Source organism: Lissotriton helveticus, chromosome 3_1, assembly GCF_964261635.1.
Source record: "Lissotriton helveticus chromosome 3_1, aLisHel1.1, whole genome shotgun sequence".
NCBI classification, from domain to species: Eukaryota; Metazoa; Chordata; class Amphibia; order Caudata; family Salamandridae; genus Lissotriton; species Lissotriton helveticus.
Genome location: NC_136061.1, coordinates 502,121,028 through 502,142,187, shown reverse-complemented (window position 1 = coordinate 502,142,187; position 21,160 = coordinate 502,121,028). Strand labels below are relative to the sequence as shown.

Below are 21,160 nucleotides of genomic sequence, written 5' to 3'. Positions count from 1 at the left end.
TTTTCTTTTTTTAGGGTAGGAAAGTGCCCTTTTTGACAATGTCACCCCCACTTTTTGCTCTAATACTGATGCTTTTCGACTGAAAGTGCACTAGGTCCCTCCTAACCCAGCCCCCAGTGTTAGTGTTCTTTCCTTTAAAACAGATAAATGTCTAATTGTAACCCAATTGGCAAAGACTTTAGCACATATGTAAGTCCCTAGCAAATGGTATCTCTGGAACCCATGGCATGGGTACTAAAGAGGATCCCTAAGGGCTGCAACATGTATTATGCTACCCAAAGGAACCCACACACGATCTGCATGCAGCCTGCCATAGCAGGGCAATGGGGCGTTTTTGAAAAAACAACATGGCACACTCTATGTGCCATGTCTATGAACACTGCATATAATATAGGCAAGTAACCCCTATAGCAAATCTTAGAGCCTTAATGTATGGTGCATTATATTATATGTAAGGACATACCTGCATGAGCAGATATGCCCCTGTGGTGTCTGGTTCCACTGCCATGACATTGCCAGTGATCAGGAAGAAATTCTGAGCATATGTTCTGGGCACTGATCATTACGAGTTGCCCAACTACATAACTGCTTTACTGCAAATAATGGTGCATGGTATCAAATACCTACTCTTAATAAATCTACACTGATTCTAGTGTTGGATTTAATATGGCATGCACCCAGAGGGCACCTTAGAGGTACCTCTGAAAACTACCAGTCATTTAGTGTGCTGGCTGACTGGACTCTTCCAGCCTGCCACCAAGGACTAGTTTCTGGCCCCCTGCCCGGGAGAGCCCTTGCTCTCAGAGGTCAGAAGCAATGCCTGCTCTGGCAGGAGGTGTTTGCAACTCTTCCGGCAAGATGGTTAGTGATTTAGCGTATCAAGGCCAGAGGCTTCAAAGCCTCTACCGCCTTTGATATGCAACAGTGGGGGTTGTAGTCACCCCATGGGCTAGTAACCCATTGGCTACTACTCTACACTTCCCTAAACAACCCTAAATTCTGTATTTAGGTGGCTCCCTGACACCAGGAACTCAGATTTGTCTACTGGGAACCGAAGGAAGGACAAAGAAGAGCAGTCACTGCGAAAACTGCTACTTTGTGCAAAACTCTGCCTTGCTGCTGGAACCTCCACAACTGCACTGACCCAACTCATTTACAAGATGTGCATCCTCCCAAAGCTATAGAAGACCATACAGCAACTTCAGCAACCAGGCAGCATCACTCTTGGGGTGGAGGAGCCATTCCGCTACACCTGCAGGCACAGAATGCATCTACCCTGTACCTATAGTTGTTGCCCATCAGGCCCGTAGAAGGAGCAGCACGACAGGAGGAGGTCCCTGAGTCTCTAAGAGGTTAACCCCATCTCTCTGTTGAACTTCGAGATGCTAGACGCTCTAGGAGCCCCCTCCTCCCTACACCAATACCTTGACTACCGGGGTAGTGGCACCCATCAAGGCTTGCTTGTGGTCCATCTTAACACCAATGCCACAAAAACTTACCTTCATGTCAAGGGACTTCAGTAGAAACCAGTTCCACAGCGAGAGAGGTTGTGCTGTCTCTTTCCTTCCACTAACCGTGAGAGCCTCCGATGCTGGGTGGCCAGTCAGCACCTCTGCACCAGAGCCCCACAGCCTGAGTGCACAACTTCTGCCGGTTGTATGATGTTACAATGCATGCTTTCACCCCACATGGAGTAGTGTGGCTCACTGGTTAGAGGCGGCAGGCCTGAGAGCAGAAGTCAGCCCGGGACCAGGGTTCAATTCCCGACGCGGCAGGGTCGTGGACCTTGGTCAGCGGACTCGATAATTCTCGCTTCGGTGCTTACTCTAATCAGGGGTTCCACTTGGCAACTCTGGGCATTAGCTTGCCTAATCTCCACAACGGCCCCACCAATTCCGGGGATGCCTAGCTCCACCTTGGGGACTCCAAGCAAGGGACCATCCCACAGGGAAAGCCAGGACGGGTTCCCCAGAGTTATACAGCGCCGGGACGCCCCGTTGCTGGGGCAGCTGTGCGCTTTACAAGTATACTACATTTACATTTACATTTACATGCTGTTACAACACAATTTTTGACCCCGGCTCGCTGTTGGGGTTGTGTAGGGTGTTGGAATAGTATCATTTACTATTCCAACTCCAGTCTGTGCAACAGTAGGGAAAGTGTTGGAGTTCAACACCGTATACCCCCTACAGCAAGCCATTTCCGTTGTAATGGCATGCGAGGTAAAAGCATATGTTGTAACGCATGCAGTATAATAGTTGTTTACCCTTCTGCCTGTGTCCCTTTGGCCTACCAGTCCACACGATTCGAGGCCCACATTGGGTTCTGCTAGACTTGTCCTCAAGTCTCCCCCCCCCCTGCTGACTCTGTTGTTTTGACTTGAGGATACCAACAAGACCAGTACCTTTGCGTCTGGACACCCCGAGGCTGTGCTACCTAAATTGCTGGTGGTTTCTTGGACCCTGTGCCATAAGCACCTTAAACCCTAAAGGATATCTTCTACGACAGTTTGCAAGTATACCTATGCAGTACATGTCTTTTCCTTCCATAAGATAACATTACCACATTTGAGGCTCACGCCTTAAATCTGACAGCTGTGACTTTCTACTGTTTTAGCTGTAAAAATCTTTTACGCCAAAAGTACTTACCCAATCCCAAAGATGTTGGTGTCTAAAATTATATAAAAATCTGTGTTATTTTTCCTATTCCTCTCGAGTCTCCTCTTGAGTGTGTGTCTCATTTATTGACAATGTGTACAGCAAATGCTTAACACTACCCACTGGTAAGCCTAAGCTGCTCAACCACGCTACCACAAATAGAGCACTTGGGATCATTAATTTAATCCGTGTAAATCAATAAGGGTCGTCTGTAGTTTTTTCATGCTATGCCCTTACATTGGCACTAGCACATAAAAAGCCAGCTACCTACAATAACCATCTATAATTTACATTTTGGATGCCCCCCAAAATCACCTGCCAATGCTTTCAGGAGTAATACAGGAGCCATACACGCTAGAGCATCTTCTCCTTGACCTAAATACAAAAATAAAACACCAAATAAAATAAATTCAAGAACCTGGCCTCTTCACACCCCCACCCCTCCCAACCTCTGTGCAAACGCTCACCTTTCCTTTCCGAAGCTGTACTCTCTGCTTTCCATCACCGCAGACAGCCAGTGCTGCATTGACAAGCTCTTAGAGTGCTTGCCATAGCAACCTCTCATTTCCTTATGAAGTAGCAACAGGGGAAGCAACTTTGGTATCTATTGTTGCTACATCTTAGGAGTGAATAACCAGATTTAAAACCTGGTATTCATGATAGTCGTTATTTGTGAGGCCGTTCATAAGGAACATATAGATGGATATCTGTGAATTAGAGGGATGTTTTTCACTTTGGGGTTCTGAGTGACATCAGCTAGACCAAAGGCGGATTTGAGTTGTCCTGGATGTCACTCAGAACCCAGTATTGAAAAACATCCCTGTACTTCACATTTTACCCAGCTATAATCGAATGTGCTATAAGACCTCCACAAATCGTCTACCCCAGCTTCCAATACATATGTTTGGACTAGAGGAGTAACTTGGGACCCCTATGGAACATGTACAAAAACAGCTACACAAATAGCCTGACCTCCTGTTACTGGCAACCCTCAACATATGCCTTCTCTAATACTCATTAAAAAAAAAAAAAAGAATTAGTGGGCATCCTGCAACCCACCCACATGACCCTCTGGAAAAAAACTTCTCCCACCCACCTCCATATGTAAAACAAACATCTGACATTCTTTTATATGCAAGTAAATCATGAAACAAACTGTACATAAACAATATCTGACCTATCACCCGCTAGCCTGCCACTCTCTGTGCAATCACACTTCATCCAAGTCCAAAGTCATACTCCTCTACCACACAGAATAGTGAGACAGCATCTCATCCACCAACAGCGACTCTGATAGAGACAGTTGTCAGCGGGGCTTCGTTTCTCTCCTCAGTGTAGGTCTAGAGTGTTGGGAGAACATGGAAGGTGCTGTGCCTGCACAAACCACATCCTTCCCTCTCAGCCCATCTCCCTCAGGTCTATCGAGACCCGGGTGAGACGGGACATGGCGCAGGAGAACACCACTACCTATCCGCCGCTGCGGATAGGTAGTGGTGCCGCTGCGGGCAGCAGAACAAACAGTTAAGCATATCTTGGTTAACTACTGTTGTGATGTTACTACAGTGAATTCACATCTGAATATTCATGCACAAGCCTTCCAATGTAAGCAATACACAACAACTACATGACCATGGATATTGCACAACCACTTTTGGCATATGTAATCAACACTATGCCATTTTGGGAGCAAAATTCAAAATCCATTACTAAATTATTTCAAAATATATTTGCGTTATCCAATTAAGAAACCTTGACAGTGTAGGTGTGACTAATGTGTTTACATTAAAACACAATTAACAATCTATACTACTATTATAAAGAGAGAACTGTGTCCTTTGAGGCAGGTAAACTCGAAAAGTACACCACCAATCCAAACACCCAATACATCTTTGAAAACGTCAGGGCAAGCAGATGGACATAGGCTATATAAGAAAAAAATATATATTTTAGAAGGGAAAAGTAATTTATAAGGAAAAGTAGTCCCTTCGAAGTAGCGCCAGCTAACGACGTGCGTGCTGACATCACGGGTCGGCGGCCAGGAGCGCGGAAGCCGGAAGCAACACCCTGCGAGGGCCGGAGCGCGGAAGTGACACCCTGCGAGGAGCGGACAGGAGCTCCGAAGCAACACTCTGCAAGGTTCGGAGCGCGGAAGACACACCCTGCGAGGAGCGCCCAGGAGAAAGAAAGCGACACCCTGCTAGGTCCGGAGCGCGTAGGAGCGGCCAGGAGCGCGGGGAGGACTGTCAACATCGACATGCCCAGGGGAGCGCGGAGTAAAAGCGGACAGGAGCGTGGGCAGAAGCGGCCAGGAGCAAGGAAATGGGAGCAAGGAAACAACACCCTGTGCACGTGATACTGGCGAGTACGCTGTGCTGTGAGTACGCTCTGCTGTGACTACGCTATGCTGCTCCCGCTGCTGGCCGCTCTGCTGCGCGTCTCCTGCTGTGGTGCTGCCCCCAGCCCCTTTCTGCCCCGGACAACGTCGGGACGGGCTGCTAGTATGTGCATAAGAAAACATTGTCTGTATTATTGCTTTAGATGGAGAATGTAACTAATCCTTCCTAACCCACTGTACTCTGCAGGTATTCCTTACAAATTATTCACACATCTTTGAGAAGGTAAACTGATCCTTTGCACTACTCGCTATGAAGCCACCAATGCTTTACAGGAAGGACTTTTAAATAAAATGTACATTTTATACCATAACAGATAACGTAATTGTGAAATAAAGACACTTACTGCGTATCTCCTTGCCCAGGCTGCAATGACTATCTGGCTCTTCTTCATCAAAAGGAAATGTGTGCGACATTTCCATCCTCTGTAGATTTTCTGGATGAGAGTGGCCAAGTCTTCAAGGCGCTGTTTTCGCAGGTCTTCTAACTGGAACAGCTGCAACGCAATATTGTAAATTCCAGCTGAGCATTAAAGTTGAAACCTGCAGATGGCCGGCACTCTTTACTACCTGTACCTGCCTCTACTTGGACAAGTTTGCATTATGGATCATGACCACGACAGCATTAACGGAAGCAAGGTGCCAAACATTGGGTGAAAAACAAGAAATCAATTCAAACTGTTGTCAACCCTATTGTAGCTGAAGCCGTTCTATTAAAGTGGCATGTGCTTGACTGAAAGGTGGGACAAAATGTAATTGACGCACAAATGTGTCAAGACTTTGAGTGCACAATAAGACGAACTAAGCCACAAAAACAAAACATCTGGCTATGACTTTACACGAAAATAGGATTTCTGCGCACTTAAGCGTTTAAAAAAGAAACTGCCAAAAAATCCACCAACATTACTCAATTTTTCCTGGTTATTCTGTTTTATCAAAACATAGTACAGTAGTTATTATCTACGTATGTGTGCAAAAAATTGAACACAGTTTTGTTTTACGAAATATTAATGGTTTATTTCCAGGTAACCACGTTTCATAGAGGGGATTAGTGTTCTAAACCATAATATTAATGATAGAAATTGCAAATTGGCATCACTTTACAGCGCTTTATCCCTCCATGGCATCCGGTTCAAGCATTAAATAATACACATCAATACCTTTATAAAAATGTAGAGAATCTACTATATTCTTAGCCTAAGGCAATGCTTTCACAACATAGAAGAATCTAACTGTCAGATTCTCAGTGTTGGTTTTTTATGAAGCGGGTGGTCTATGTTCTGTAGAACACCAGCTCAACCTGAGACAAGGACACTCCATCCTCTGAGAACTAACAAGTTAACTGGTATTACTTCATTTCACAAGCAGCAAGATATTTCTAATTGAAAAGACAGGCATTAATGTTACGCGGCTTGTGATGTAAATTGAGCCAGACACAAAAACTGCTTCACACAAGTTGCAAGCAATGTGTCACTACTGACTTTCAATTTTCATGCAGTCTCAAGCATTCATTGTTCTTGTGCCCTAATTGCATTACAAGGAAATTCAGAGTAGTGGGGGTACTTTATTCCAGTGATGGGACCTAAACTGCATTGACTTTGGTCTCTGGAAGCAGCACTTGTGCTTTTGAGCAGGACCAGAAAGTTGGCTAAGTAGTTTAACCGCATGCGTGCGGGCGGAATTCCGCTCGTACGCGGAGTTTTGCGAAACCGCATTTTACGTGACGAGCTGGGCTCGTCATCAGCGTAGCAGGAGGCTACCTCATGACGAGCCCAGCTCGTCATCACCGTGGAAGGGGTTAAGGGATTATTGTCCACCATTTTGAAAACGGTTGCTAGGACTTTGTAGATGGACATCTTTTTCAACAAACGCTTGGAGGTTGTAGATGGACCTGTTTTTAACTAAACCACCAGGGTCAATGTTGAAAGGGAGAGGAGGGTGTAAAGGCAGGTGTGGCAAGCAGGATTCTGATCACAACGTTCAGACAACAAAAGGATGTGTGTACCATCAACATAAAGATGGCACAATGAACTGAATGAAGATGTGTCCCAGAGTGAGGTCGTGTATAGAGAGAGAATAGGATTAGAGTTAGGACAAACTGTGGGACTCAAACTGAAAAAAGTCAGTGGAAAATCAGGAAAAGCAGACATTACATATTAGGGGAACCACTGTAGAGCAGAGCCAATCATGCCAGTGGTATTGAGTAAGAAAAGGGACACTGGACGAGGAAGAGTGCTACAGTATGAAATGTTGATGGAGCTCAATAATAAGACAAACATAATGCACATTTAGGTGATGAATCAAATTTCGACATTAAAATGGTGCCATGGAATTGCTAATTACTTAGGAATCGGAAGGCATACACAAGACATTTTCTAGATAACCAGAGATCACAAAATAGAGTTTAAATGCTCAAATGAATGTTTTTTCACCTACCGTTCTTGGGTTACGAATAAATATTTTGGATCTACCAAAGGCGTATTCTTCTTCAGGGAATCCTAAATCTTTTACCAGCACTTCCACGCCGTTCCTGAAAGAGCAACAAAGTAATGTTCTAACAAAAATCCTGCACGAATTCAACTTTGCAGAAAATTAGGTCAACAGTGGTAAATGGGGTTTGAAAATTGGCACTTAATTGGGATCTCAAGGATCGGCGACCTGTGGCAAAAGGGGGCAGTGTTGGCTTTTGCCGGTCTGCAAAAAGAGTATGAATTCGCCGATTCAGAATATTTCCACTATTTGCAGGTGCGGCATGCACTAATGTCAACCTTGCCGAGAGGAGAGTCTCCCCCAGAGTCATCACCGTTGGAAGCTAGGTTATTAGATGGTTACATGCCCACAGAAGCGATATACCTCACATACAAGAAACTAATAAACAATACCTCTGATCCACTTGTCCAGACCAGGGGGCGGTGGGGGAGAGACGGGTTAGAACTTGACGAAAAATTGCAGGAGATGTTGTCGTCTCGAGAGAAGTTACAATCTCCTCTAGACTCTGCTTAGTTCAATTGAAGATCCTACATATGGGTTATGTGTCGGGAGCCAGACTTGTTAGCATGCGGAGTGTGTCTGATGGGATGTACAGGAGGCATTGTGGTCAAGAGAGTACATTCTTACAAATACTATGGGAATGTGTCATCATTGTCAATATTGGAAGGGAATATAGGAGTGTATAAGCGAGGTGCTTGAGGTGAGACTCCAGCCTGAAGCCAAACTATGTCTGTTAAACGTCTGGGAGCCTACAGATATGAATAGTAAGGGGAAAACCTGGGTCACATTGGGTTTGATGGTAGCTATAGGAATATCGCCCTACTGTGGGGGTCTGGAGTTGTGTCTACATTGGTTTACTGTAAAGCGGACATGGACTGGTACATGCTGAGGGGATAAACAGTGTATGTAGCACTGGGCTGCCCCAAAAAGTTGACGGCAATTTGGGACAAATGGAATGTACATAGAGGGAATATTTGTATCCCACCCACCGCTCCTCCCCTAGAAGAACCTTTCACACCCTAAGTCCCGATCTCCATGACCTGTCGTTTTGATTTGTCAAAGTAATGCTGTCTATTTATGCCTGACATATTATTTGTCCTGTACCAAAATGCCAGTTTCACTGTGTTCAATAAAACAAGATATATAAAAAAAATTACAATAGTGGTAAATAAAAAATGGCAAGCACGTTTTAAAAATGTTGCTTTCGCTTAAAGTATTGATATACCGGTCCAAACAGTTCAGCAAAAAGTACAGGCATTGTTAAGAATTCTTCAATTAACTAGGAGAACCAGGATTATGTAACACCATGGTAACAATGTTGTACTCTTTGTGTACTATATTATACAATTGTTTTATACCAGTAATTTATTACATGTGGTTTCATAGTTTTGAAAATGTTTTAGTTCGTTTTCTCACTTAGTTTCCATTTCTCATTCAGATCATGAGCTTTGATGCCTCTGCATTGTTTTAAATTTTTTTTTTTTTTGAAAACCTTTATTTATCATATGCATAGTACACAGCGTCTGCCTACAACCACTACGGGCCGACCGCTATGACAATAAACAACATTCCAGGTCGTCTTACTGTGCGGAAAAGCTAAAAATAAAAGCGCTACGGTGTATTAGCAACAGACATAAGAAGAATAACGTAGGTTTCATTTTATAAATTTAAAGAGGTATCATACATTCAGACCAGAGAACCGAAAGGGCGAGCCATACGACATAATATCAACTAAAGGAGCAGCAATAGTTAGGATTTGTGCGTTGAACATTGTAGGCAGGATACAGAAACACTATACTTCATTCCGCGCCAGTCAGTGCCCACCCAGTCAATATATCACTGCAGGATTCATTTGCAAACTTAACCACTATATAGCAGGACATGAGAGGGCACATTCTTACAGCAGGAGGAAAGGATCCAGTGTCATACAATTAAGCAAATTTTACGTGGAACAAGCCATGTAGGAGGATACAGGCCCTCTAAGAAATATAATCGGGAAGGGAAAACAGGATATGCGAGCATTCAATGGCTATGTACTATTATCAACGCCGTACACACAAAATCCAATAAACAGTGCATACAACATAAGCACAGAGTGCTAAATCCTACCCAAAAGGAACACCACCCAACCCCCCGTCTGATCTAAAATATACGAAAAATGAAAAAGGAAAAAGAAACAAAAGAAATATAAAAGGAGAAACACAATCGTGCAAGATGGGCGCCACCCCAGGCCAGGCACTCCGCGGCTAATAATACAGAAGAAAGTAGAGAGCTGGCGAGAAGAAGGGTATGGCAGTCGCGACGGAGCATCGAAACAGATAAAAGTGGCATAGCGACAGACTCCAACCCACTCATGCCAGAGAAGCGAGGACAGAAGCGGCACCGCTATAAATGGATAGAAGAGGGCCATAGAACCAAAAAAGAAACATCTGAAAGACCCCGCCCACCCGTCCCAACCCGCACCCCTGCAGAAGGCTACCGCCTACCCTCCAAACAGCGTGCCTGTCGCCCTAATCCGAAACCCGAAATATAGTAAAGAAAGAAAGTAGAAAGAGGAGATAAAAAGAAGGAGGAAAGGGAATATGAAACAAAAATAAGATGTGAGGGAGGAGCCAGAGGATATGAACAAACACACTAGGCTACGACCCTCCCCCGGCCAGCAAATGAATAATTATCAAATCAATGCTACACCTTCACATACAGCAAAAACCGGCAGGGGGGGGGGGGGGGGGGGGGAAATTTTAACGTTTCACAATGTCGAGAGTACAAGCAGCAGTGCAACGGATAGGTAAACCAGCAGTCTATCAGTGTCTTGCAACTCACCCCCAGCCCTTCCTAATCACGAAACCAACCCAATAAAGGATAACATGGAGCGGACCACCCAGCACAGAATAATCGTAATGTTGACCAGGGTTACGGCAGTGATGTAGAATAGGGAGAGCCACCATACTAATGGAAAACAAAAAGTCAATGAAGCAAGTCAATTGTAGCAGCAACGACAGGGCAAGCAAAAGCAAGCCGGAGTCCAGTTTCGCATTTCGACAATGCAAAGGTACCCCACCAGGACAAAAGCTCGAATCCATCGAAGCGGGAGCAAACAGCGGTCCACCAAAGTTCCCATTAGTCCGGGAAGTAGCAGATCTCCGCGTCGTGTGCAGGTCCTCGAAGTCCGGGCGGTGAGAAAGCGGAGGTTCAAAAGCCACCGGCCCATCAAGCGGCTGAAGAACAGCGACAGCAACTCCTGGCGCAGCCGAAGGGGGCAAAACAATGGAGGCATCAGGACGATAGGGGTGCATGAAAGAGCGATGACCCAAAATGGCGGCGGGCCGCATGGGGTCGGCAGAAGCACCGGGGGCCAAGACAGCATACAAGGACATCAAGGCGTCCAGGACATCTCCGAGCGTGGGCGCTCGAGCACACGCCCAAGCCTCCATGCAATCCGGCCAGCAAGGTTCGTCGGTGCAGAGCGGATCGCCCCACACATTGTTGGTAGCCATTTTGTGAGTTTCGCCGCCCCGCACTCCACCGTGGGCCCCCAAACAGTTCCCAAATGTAGGACTTTACAGACCTCCGGAGGTTCCCAACGATGGCTTCACCGGCACAGAACAGGCCGGCGCTCAATGGGGGGGGGCCCACTCCGAACAGTGGCGGGCCCCACAAGCGAGAGCCAGGCGCCGGGTCCAGGGCTACCGGACAGAACAAAGGCGAAGGGACCCCTTCACACAGTCAGCCCCCGACACATCTCATCCCCCTCCAGCCGCACGGTCCACAAATCGGGCCGGTTCAGGCTCGCCGGGGCATACACACAACGGCTCCCACCAGCGGCTCACTCTCGCGGCCGGGGCCGGCAATCTCAGCACCGCCGGTCGGGTCCCACAGGCGAGGTCCCGGTCTCGAGCGCCCGGAGGCCCCAATCCCACCGAGGGCACAACTGCGGACCCACAACACGCAGGAGCCTCCGGACCAGACGGTGAGTAAGAGTGGGTCGTTAAATTCCAAAATCTGTAGTGAAGTATCGTCGCAGTACAGGATATATTGCAGGATATTCGAGGTTGGCCAGAGGGCCGACGGAGCCGAGCTAAAAGGCGGCCATTACGCTCTCGAGCTAGGCTCCTCCCCCTGCCTCTGCATTGTTATTGTGGAGTTCGAGGCTCACTTCTGGTACTGTGCGGGATGGCTGTTTGGAGTTCTGAGACAGCACTACGCACCGGACACTGACCGGACCTGGGCTCATTTTCTTCACTGTATTTTATTAATAAATCAGTCTTTCAATCTATATTTGGTGCAGACGCTTCTTGCTACATTTGGCGACGAGCTGCTAGAGCTCTGTCCAACCTCTCATTTTCTCTCTTTCACGAGCCCTGCTTTCTCCTGTGGTCCTTGGTTTTCTGCCATGCCGCTCCTCCCAACCTTGGCCAGCATTCCTTGTTCAATGCCACTTTTTACAGTGTGCGAGTGAGGTTGAATGAGTACCTCCTCTCACTGTGACAATTACTGCGTGTGACGTCATCGCACCCTATACATTAGCGGCCATCTTCCCTTGAAAATGTTTATTATCCATGTTTGCCTACTACACGTGATGCCATTGTGTGCATTATGTTGGTGGCCATCTTTTCTTCGGAAGATTTATTGAATCTCCATTGAGCATTATCAGTCATCAGTTATTAGTCATCAGTTGTCATTTTACAGTTGAAAGCACCTCTTTACGACTTTACCCTACCACTGTGCAAAGCTTCCAGCATTCCTTTCTTGAAGTTGTTTTGTGTACACATTTGTTTTGACAGCTTCAATTTAACTACACAGATTTCTCAATTTCTGCATAATCCTGGCAAACCTATGCTCAAATGGAAAACATGGATAAGATCCTTTGAAAACTAGTTTCTATTGACGCTAATAAATTTAAACCTAAATGCAGAGCAGCAATTTTATTCAGTCATCTAGGCCAGGAAGGCCAGGAAGTTTTTTATAATTTACCTCAAGCCGTTGCTCCTGCTGGTCAATTTGGTGACTGTGATGAATAAGCTGAAGCAATACCCAGACTTAGGAACATATCTGTAGAAGAACCTGGAGTTCTTTTAGAAAGATTACATTTTTCAAGAGAAAATAAAACCTTGATGAGAGTGTGGAGGAGTTCATTTGAGCAATGAGGTTGTTGGCTTCGAATTGCAACTTTGGTGCATCGTTAGACAATTATATAAGGGATGAATTTGTTTATAGCTGTATTTCCAGGAAAATGCAAGTACATCTACTCTGTTACAGAGGTCTTTCACTGTCAGAAGTGATCAACTTAGCCAAAAGCATGACATATTAAACTGTTTCAACGCGTTTGATTTCTCAGGAACACTTCAATTTTTCTTCACCTTCTCTAGTAAATTCAATAGGACATGTTAATGCTGAACAGAGTGAGGCAATTTATTTTAATGATAAGAACTGTAAAATGTTGCAATGTAAAACTAATACTTTTTTGTTTCAGGTGCGGTTCATAATCTCATTTAGGTAAAAAAAACAATAGTCATGCTCAAGTAAACGCAGCACAAAATGTTAGGCAAGAAGACATGACATTTTCACGGTGTTTTCAAATCCACTAAAACCCCAGAAAGGGGCACAGTGTTCAACTGAATGAAAATGAATGCAGCACAGTGGATTTGCCTAACACGATTTTGACATAGGAGATCAAAGATTCAGTATGGTAGGTCACATTGGGTTCTGAACTTGATATGCTGTGTGATTCAGGTGCACCTATTATTATTATTGCTGATACTTTGTTTGATGAACATTGGGACTCGAATGTTGATCTTAAACCTCCTGATGTACACCTCAAGGCATATTGCGACCAAGACATTGATATGGCTGGACCTTTTCTGGATAGTGTCACTTGGCTTGGTAGAAAATGTTGACATAAATGTATGTAGCAGTCAAGGGAAAGAATGGAGTCAGTGGGCGGGATCTTTATAAAGACATTGCCACTTTTTAACCTTTTATTGATACATATTGATTAAATGTGATGTGTTACATATTGTGTTTCATGTTTAAATGTTTAGTATAAATATCATTTGTTTAGATAATATGAGAAGAAATTATTAAAATGGTAACTTTGAATATATTTTTTCTGTCTTCCTTGGTTTTCTTAATGTTATAGATACTGTGTATATTTGCTTTATTGACATTGCCTAGGAGTTTTTGTCACTACCATTATCACTGAATCATCCAAGTGTGTCAGTCACATTGTTACTGTACACAAGAAAAATGGAGAAATTTGTTAGTGTGCTGATCTTCACAGTCTAAACAAGATTATCTTAGTCTATTGCCACCTGCTTCCAAGAGTCAGGGGCTCTTATCAAGTATTGGTGTATCTAAGTTGATTCTCAAATCTGCGTGTCCTCAAATTCCATTAGATGGGAAGTCACACTATTTGATGACATTTGTTACACCGTTTGGGGCTTAAAAGTATTGCAGACTTCCATTTGGTCTAGCCTCTGCGGCTACTGATTTTTAGAGACTTATGGACACCACACTGGAGGGTGCTGTTGGTGTACAGGCTTGCCAGGATGATCTTCTGATTTTTGCCAAGACCAATCAAGATCACAATTCTACTCTGGAAACTGTTTTCAACTAATGTGTCTCTGATTTACATGGTTCCTTTACCTGCATTTGCTCTGCAGCAAGTAGCTCTTTATTTTGCATGGTCCATTTGATCTTTTGTCCAGCAACAAAAAGTTTATGATGGTGCTCGTAAATTATTTCTCCACATGGGTGTGTTTTGATTTTTAGTGTGCCCCTAATACTGATTTTATTGTTAAATGTTTGAAGAAATGTTCTGATATTGAAAGAGCACCTAAAGAAATTGCCACAGGTAATCGCACTCATTTTGCTTCAGCTCAATTGAAAGTGTTCATTAATAATTTCCACATTGAACATCTCCAACTTGCTCTTTATTCACCTTCATCAATTGGTTTGGTAGTGCACATGAACAGATTCTTAAAAGAGTATTTAGATGGCTTTTTTTTTACTATGAGCTCTGGGGTTGGGAGCCTTCTGATAGAAAAAGTCTGGTCAAAAACTTTGTAAAACCTCACAGTACTACTGGTATTTCGCCATTCATGCTGCTATGCAAACGATTTCCAAGAACTTTGGTATGTTAAAATTGGGTGAGAAGCATAAGCTGAAGAAGCACAGGTTTTAATAAAGAAAACCACCAGAGTCTGGAAAGGAATGTAGAAGCTAAATAAAAGAAACAGATAATTTTTCACATTTCAAAGATAGCTGTGTATACATGAATTCACGGAAGCACAAGCTAAAATCGCAAGATTCCTAAAGTACAGAGTTTTACTGGGTCTTATATGCCCGAAAACACACATGCAATTCGAATACAGTAGCAAGGTAATTTCTTCACTATTATGGCCCAATACATGGTGCGCTGCTGATAGAAAATGCAAGAATTACACAAGCATTAAGCATCTAGCCAATTTCAGTGAAATAACATCTCATGGTATAGGCTCTATACAGATGGAGACAGGTAATGGTGTCAACATATCCTTGTGGCTGGGAGAATTAAATGTTTCAAAATAGGTGTTTAGACAATACCTGTGCAATCAACTTTTGGGATTTGGTGTTTGCTATATATGTCCATGATTGACACATTCCTTTCTCGGAAAGTATTGCAGCAACTTGAAACGGGAATTGAACATCATGTGATATTTCATTGTGTAAGCTAAAAGGACATATTTTCAACCTCAGGGCATAATACTTGTTCTGCAAGTATTGTTCAGGGCTTGACATCAGTGAATAGCAAAAAACATGAACAAGACAAGATGGATACAACAGGAGAATGAAAATTTCGTGACCCTGTATGCATTGAGAAGTTGTCTAAGGGCTTTGTTTTTCTAAAAGGGGGAAGGTGACGTACTATATCTGTACTGTATTACACAAGTATTTTATACCAGTAATGTATTATAAGTAGATTCATTGTTTTGTAAATGTTGTTAGTTACCTTTTCTTGCTTAGTTTCGATTTCTCATTTTAAGTCCAAGCTATGATGCCTCCGCTCCTGATGCCTCCGCACTTTTTATTGTTTGTGTGGAGTTCCAGGCTGGGCTCTGGTTCTGTGCGGACCAGTTGCTCAGAGTTATGAGATTGCCCTCCGCGCCAGAGACAGAACGGACATGGGCTCCTTTTCTTTGCTGTATTTTATTAAAATCCCAGCCTTTAAAACTATATTTGGTGCAGGCACTTCTCACTACAAATGTGCTAGCAAACTCAGATTATTTTCAATAGAAAGGAGCCGGGAGGCTTTATTTCTGCCTCTTTGTATGCAGGCACAGTCTGCATATATTTACATTTAAGTCTAAATCAAAAAATTCTAAAGATCCCTAGTAGCTCAATATTTTTGTCAACAGAAGCATCCTATGTGCTGCTTGGGTTCTTCAATTACTTTTTCTACAACAGGGCAGGGTGGCAAAATGAAGGTATTTTGTGAAAGTGAACAAATAAAAGTAAGCATTAAAGCCATTTGCTTTGCTATACAATACCATTAGCAAAGCAAATGGCTTTAACTTTATCAAAGGCGATACCTATTGCATTTTCAATGCTCGTTTAAAATTATATTGCAGCTGGGGTAGTCTCTTGTCATGTGGAGCAGGAGCTGGCGTGCTTGAAGGGTGAAATAGGGACCGGAAAGGATCACTTTTGCGATACGGAATGGGGGGCTCGTTAGAGGGTACTGAAAAGGGCACGGCGCTTAGAGTAAGGGATGGGGGTACGGAGTGGTTGTGCAAGGAGGCAGGGATTCGAAGAACAATGGGGTGCCGGCTACGGAAACTGTGGCTGGGGCGAGAGGCCGGAGCAGACGGGAGCTGCACCTTAACGGCACCTGGAACAAGACATCTCAGACATGGCGTCATTTCCAGGGCGGGCGTAGCTCCCGTGCCAATTTCCAAACGTTACCAGTTTTCTGTTTACTTTTCCTCTCGATAAGCAGTGGAGCTGAGTTTTACATCCACAGAGCAGGAACGTGCCTGTGATGAAGCAAGATTTCGCATATTACGCGACTTGCTTGACATCAAGAACCTCGAATAACACTTAATCCTATAATTCAACCTGTACGTCTTACTAATTTCCCTTTATTTTGGGTGTATATGTATATCGTAGTGATGCTTGCCTATGTGTTTACTAATACAAATAACCATTGTCCCTAAAATGGCCGCCGCTTGATGGGTTTCTTCTGCGCATGCGTTAGGCACACTCACGTGACTTAGTTGCAGTTCTGGTGGGAACATGTGCGCATGCGTACTTGCCTCTAAAATGGCTGTCTGTGTCCTAACGTGGTGAAGCTTGCGCAAATGCTTTCGTGTTCTTGTCTGTTGCACTAACTATAATGCCATAGTATAATTTTCAATTTAAGGAGTATAAAGTAGCTACTCATAGTATACAGTGAATTCAGTTATTTCCATGTTTTAATATGTTTTCGCTTACTTTCCATGTACCGCGGTATTGAGGGTCTGATGCAAGGCTCAAGACTCCATATTGAGATGATGTTCTGCGCATGACCGTATTCTGCCGATGGCATTGACAGGGTGCCAACTGAAGGTCCCTGCCAATACGTGCCTGGGAAGATGCACCTTCACCCAGCCGGAGAAGCTGAAATATGTTACATTAGAAACAAATGTATTTCTTTCTATTGTATTCTGTAGAATCGGTCATGGGAACCCCAAAATCAATAGGCGGTTCCAGAATATGTAAAACTCGGCTTGTAGACGTAAATTGTGATTGGTGTGTTAGCCTATCCTACTTGGGGACCAATCGAAATTTGGGATTCTGACACTTGCAACATTTGGGGGGTGGTACACTGACCCAAAAACAGTATAACTAGCCTAGGTTTAGCTAGAGAAGTTGTCCGACTTGTCTGAATAGCTGACCTGTCAGTGACCCAACGCACTCAATAGGTGACTGAATACAGAGCGCTGCGGAGCACTCTGTCCGAATTTGACCATAGACTCTAAAGGTTTTACTAAACCTTACGTGCTGGCAGAGCACTTTGCTGGGGAGTTCGCTAACCCAATCGGGGTTCTGACTGATAGCTGCAGAGGGTGGAGCGCAGGCGTTGCTTCCAAACTGCGGGTGCTGGTCGTGCCTTGGTGGTCCTGTCCTGATCCTAATCTGGTTTTCCTGTCCTGTCCTGGGGTGTCCTTTCTGCACCTGCTGTCCCATAGATGACTGTCCTTCCTTGGGGTATTTTCCTGTCCTTAACTGACCCGTGGCCAGGGTTGGTCTGCACACCATTCTAGGTAAATATATAGTACTAAGAACTCTATACTGCACTCTCTATTTTTTGTCTTTGCTTTAATAAAGACATTCCTTGGCATACGTTAATTTTCCATGCTTTCCGCAACCTACTATGAAAGTCATACAGTATATTTTCCTTAGCATGTCCCTATGTTTCCCTACCTTTAGCGCACATTCTCTCCATACTTTTTATGAATCATAGATGTGGTATATAATTTTCTCCTGCAATCTGATTTTGAAGTAATGATGCTAGAACTATAGCGTGTTCCACTTTTTCCCCTCCTATAGATGTATGGGATTTCCATATTCTTTTTCTTGAAGTATTTCCCAACAGTAAAACTCTAGTTCGTGTTCTATTCCAGAAATCTATTTAGCATATCACTTTGTTATTACTTTCCTATAGACTCATAAATGGTTGCCTTAGTTTTCTTTTTATATGGTTATGTGCTCTTCGTTATTCTGATTATAGACTGTCTTCTCGTTGTAAATTGTATGCTCTCAGAATCTGATTTCTAAGATAAACTTTTAAAACTTCCCAGTAGTCTGTGGTTATTTGATGAATACAGAAGAAATAAAAAAATCGGTGTTGTATTTTGCCTGCCTTTCCTTTTACAGCTCGCTCCCTGATCCGTTGTGGTCATAGGTACCCGTAACGGTGGATTGGTAAGTCGGGTACAATAGAAATAAATAGGAAGGAAACCGGGTTACTGGTAGTAGAGTGTTAGGTCACCCGATTAATGTATGCGATAAATTGGAAAAATATGGGCCTTGTACGTGTATGGTGAAATTATTGGCCGGGTGACCTGCGATCTCTATCAGTAATTTTCTGGTAGCAGAGCTATGGTTAGGGACTAGTTAAAGTTAGGTAGGACTAGTTAAGCTAGATAGGTTGGATGCTGCTAACATTTTATTGCTGCTACAAGGGTAAACAATTTTTGTGACTTGATCAATCACGTGAAATGTTTGCTTTGAAAAAATTATGAAATGTTTTAAATTGTTTTTCTTATTATTATACTGATATATGTATTAACCCACTCGTTAGTAAAGTGTTTTTTGTTTGTTGGGAATCCCCGGGGAATTGAATAGCGAGTGGTGAGGAGAATCCACTTCGCTTTGAGGTCACTGGGTTAAGGAAGGTTAGTGCAGGTTAGGCAGAACTGGAAGCACTAATTAGGGTTCTTTTTTCCTGAATGTATGTTCGAACTATTGATAGCAACGAGTTCGCTGGCAAAACTTCTATTGTGATATAACCTGATATGGGTCGCACCGGAAGGAGTAGCAGGTTCGTCGGAGCTTGGGTGATAGCAAAGGGGTTCGCTGGTGAAACTTTAGACTTAGTATATATCCCAGAAAGAAGTGGATAAGTCTAAGAAGTAGCGGGTTCTCTAATGCTTGAGTGAAGGGTAGGCAGAAGAGATCTATCCGTAGTGTGTGAAAAGTAAATGGAAGTAGTTTACTTGCAGTGAAACAAAATCTTTACTGTCTAGACACTTGAGTACAGTGGCGAATGTGTATTCGTTGTCAAATAACAAAAGCACTTGCACTTTTAGAGAGAAATTACGTTTTGTTACCTTGTGAGGGAGGGAGTCAGTTGCGGAGCTGCTCTGACGTCACTCTGCGCCGCGCTGGGATTGGTAGACGCAGCGGGTGTGTAGCGGAGCTGAAATTGTAAAGGAGGGGTGAGCGCCGAAGCGTGAGAACCTGTCTCGCGAAAGGCCGCGCACCCATTGGTCGAGATTATTTGAATCCGTGCACTTGATTGGTTGCACGAAAATAAAAGGCGCATTTGGATTGGGAGTCATTTGTAAACAAAGTCACTCGCAGAAATCGTATGTGGCACACGTATAGACCGCATACTAGACCTGATCCACGACATTTAGGGTTTGAAAACGATCAGTTGAAAGGGCATAACACTAGCATTATGTACGGAAATAAGAGAAAATTGTCTCTTGTAACCAAAGTAAAGAATTATTTCAAAAAGGACAAACCGATTAGAGCCAGAGAAGGGGTTGTTATTCCGCCACCTAATACTCCTGCATCGTTCATGATGTTTGATAAAGGGTACCATTCGTGTGTATGGCTGGAAAACTGGGCGGAATACACCAAGGATGACGGAATATTGGCTTTTCCGTTAGAGGGTACATTCAATGGCAGAATTCTATTTAATTTGAGAACCCGAATGAATGATTTGCATCCCAGACCAAGATTAACGCAGTACGAGGCTTTAGAGGAATGGGAGATCGAGGCTTTTGAGAGAGATAAGCCCCGAATGGATAAAGGGTTAACAAAATTTTATCCGAAGTTAAAGCAAGAGACCAGAGATAAAAAGATGAAACAGTGGAGACAGAATATGATTGTAGAAGGGCTGTTTCCAATGATGCCTATGGGTGGTCCTCCTGCAGGAGAGAAGAGAACAGAAAAATGCAAACATTGGGTGCCCATTGGGGAGTCGGATGATGAATTATTAGATGACATGTTTATGAGAAGTCCGCCTCCTTATAATGAAGGACACAGACCCTCTAGTGAAGGGGATAATTCTCGGAGACCTCCTCCCCGGAAAGAGGCCAGATCAGTAAGTGTAGGAGAGGGTTGTCAAATACCTCCGTATAATGAGGTTTTAGGCCCCTTAGGTGCTAGAGATATCTGTCAAAGAACACCATTTAGTAGGGAGTCAAGATATTCGAGAGAAAGAGACTTCTGCTCTAGACCTCCCTACGAAGGTGAGGCAAGGCCCTCAACGTTAGGAATTCCGTTCTCAAGACCCCCGTCTGAGGAGGAACCAAGATCCCTAGGCACAGGAAGTTTGTTCCAAAAACCTAATTATGGTGAGGGACCAAGTGAGACACATCCCACTGCCCCGAGTTATGCCCCAACTTTGACCCCGCAGGTATTACATGACAATTCATTAGACAGGATATTGGAGGACAGGGAACGAGAGATTCTAGCTAAGCAGAGAGCCGAGATAATTCAGAAAATCTCCCAGTTAAATACAAGTCCTGAAGCCTTGACAATCCCGGTAACTATTGGACCCGTGGTTCCGCTGTATGGGGATAGACAGGGAAGACCAAAGACTCCAGTTATCACTCCAGTTGTAGCACAGCCAAGACCAGAGCCCTTAATCGTGGATGACCAGACCAGTGAATGTGAGTCTGAGGTCTCGCTAATGGATCTGCCCATTAGGGGTGCAGGAAAAAGGTTACAGAAAAGACATAATCCTTTCAATACGAGGGAGATTCAAATGGAATTGACTTTGGGTACCAAGAGTGTCACGTTGGTGACTCCTGAAGAGATTGAAAGATGGAGTCGAGAGTTAGAAAAACAAACTCCTCAGTCGAAACCT

General features: G+C 43.9%; 1 protein-coding gene across 5 annotated transcripts in view; it reads right to left on the bottom strand.

Moving 5' to 3' along the window:
* Nucleotides 1-21,160, bottom strand: part of MYO1B (myosin IB) — a 911,317-nt gene that overhangs the window by 164,264 nt on the left and 725,893 nt on the right. For all 5 annotated transcript variants that reach the window (XM_078680402.1, XM_078680405.1, XM_078680404.1 and 2 more), the window contains exons 19-20: nucleotides 7,486-7,579; nucleotides 5,397-5,546 (exon numbers count right to left, since the gene is read on the bottom strand). In XM_078680402.1, coding sequence (XP_078536528.1) covers nucleotides 5,397-5,546; nucleotides 7,486-7,579 — 244 coding nt within the window. The remainder of the gene's footprint in view (nucleotides 1-5,396; nucleotides 5,547-7,485; nucleotides 7,580-21,160) is intronic.